Below are 1,518 nucleotides of genomic sequence, written 5' to 3' on the forward strand. Positions count from 1 at the left end.
TTAAAATGCCGATCTTTTGCTTTGGTAGAAATTACAATGTGAAAATCCTAAAAGCATCCTCTCTAAAAATACATTATTTTAAAAAAGTAGATAATCTCATATCCATCGTATTTTACCTGAGGGGTTTATGATGGGAGTTGAAATCACTTACACCACATCCAGAAACTGCTATAAACAACATATCATGAACAAGTTGTTCAACTGTGCTGGTTCTGAAAACTTCAATACATTATGACGTGTTTGCTCCACTCAGTCCATCGCTCTCTTCGGCAAAGGAAACAAGATTTTGCATTTTAGAGTGTTTTAGAAAATGACTGTTCAGTCTTCCATTTCTACATGCAGTCCCCATTGTTCCTTGAATTGCAGGAGGTACATTTCTTGGTCCTCTGATGATTCATCAGCTACCTCTTTCTCATAGAGTCTGGACAAAATTCCCTCTTTGGCAAGATCACCACACTTGAACACTCCCTCACTCATCTGATTTTCCACACTGGGCAAGGTAGGAATATACAGTCTTCCAGTGTCAGGATCCCAATCCACTAATATGGTCTGTTCACCGTCTTTCTCCATGAGTCCCTGTGCTACTTTTTCCAGCTGAGGATAGGATACATGCCCAGATTTTTCAGTATCCAAGTCCAACAAGTTGATACGGGTCTTGCCTGGCAATTCATCTGCTGCATCAACTATGTTCAAATTAAGTTCCTCTATTTTCCGTCCCAAACAAGGGTCTGTTGCCCTCACCTCTAGCTGGGGGCAATATGGCTCTCCTGTTTTCACATTAATCAAGTCCCCCAAAGCAATCTGTGGCTCACCCAGTAGTGCCCTAGAAGCAGAGGTTTTCTCTTTCAAACTGAGGTCTTCTAGTTCCTGACCAGGACCGAAGTCTTCAGCCCTTACATCATGTTCATAATCTACAGTCCCTGCGTTTTTCTGCCCCAAAGTAGTCTTTCTTCCAGGCTGGCCATAAGACAGGCAGTTCTCAGTTTGGTCCCCTTCCGCTAAAACATCCTCTTTGTGTGAAATCTCTTCATGTGAAATATCAAGCAAGTGTTTTGTCTCCAGCGTTTCATTTGAAGGCAAATCCTTCCCTTCGGTGCCATTGTAAACAGTGTAATAACGGGGACTTTTCCTTTCTGATGGATGACTGGATTCCTGAGATGGCTTGTACTCATCCATGTTAACAGTGATTAGGTTCACCACTATTTTTTCACATGGTATGAAAACCCTTTCCTTGCATTTGTCAGTGTAGTGCCATACCTGGAAAGCAAAAAATATTTTGATTTGAGAGAAGTATAATAAAAATACCATCTTGCTGCTTCTTATACTGTCATACCTCTTTGAAATATGAGGCTAGCTAGACCTTATTAGGAGGTTATTTCAATTTAGCGAAGAAGGAAGTTCATCATATAAACCTCCAGGAGTGTTAATCTGCTCCATTTTTTTTTATTCTATTCAAAGTAGAACTATATTATGACCAGCTCTAATATCCATTTCCTCATCTTCCCTGTGTCAAAGCAA

General features: G+C 40.4%; 1 protein-coding gene across 1 annotated transcript; it reads right to left on the reverse strand.

Annotated features, from left to right (window-relative positions):
* Positions 1-318: 318 nt before the first annotated feature.
* LOC104515912 (interleukin-20 receptor subunit alpha-like) lies at positions 319-1,257 on the reverse strand (the record flags this gene model as incomplete). The annotated part of the gene is made up of 1 exon (XM_010160074.1): positions 319-1,257. A coding segment is annotated over one exon (939 nt), but the record flags the coding sequence as incomplete, so codon positions are not given.
* Between the last annotated feature and the right edge of the window lie 261 nt (positions 1,258-1,518).

This window comes from Eurypyga helias, unplaced genomic scaffold, assembly GCF_000690775.1.
Source record: "Eurypyga helias isolate BGI_N326 unplaced genomic scaffold, ASM69077v1 C15993740, whole genome shotgun sequence".
NCBI classification, from domain to species: domain Eukaryota; kingdom Metazoa; phylum Chordata; class Aves; order Eurypygiformes; family Eurypygidae; genus Eurypyga; species Eurypyga helias.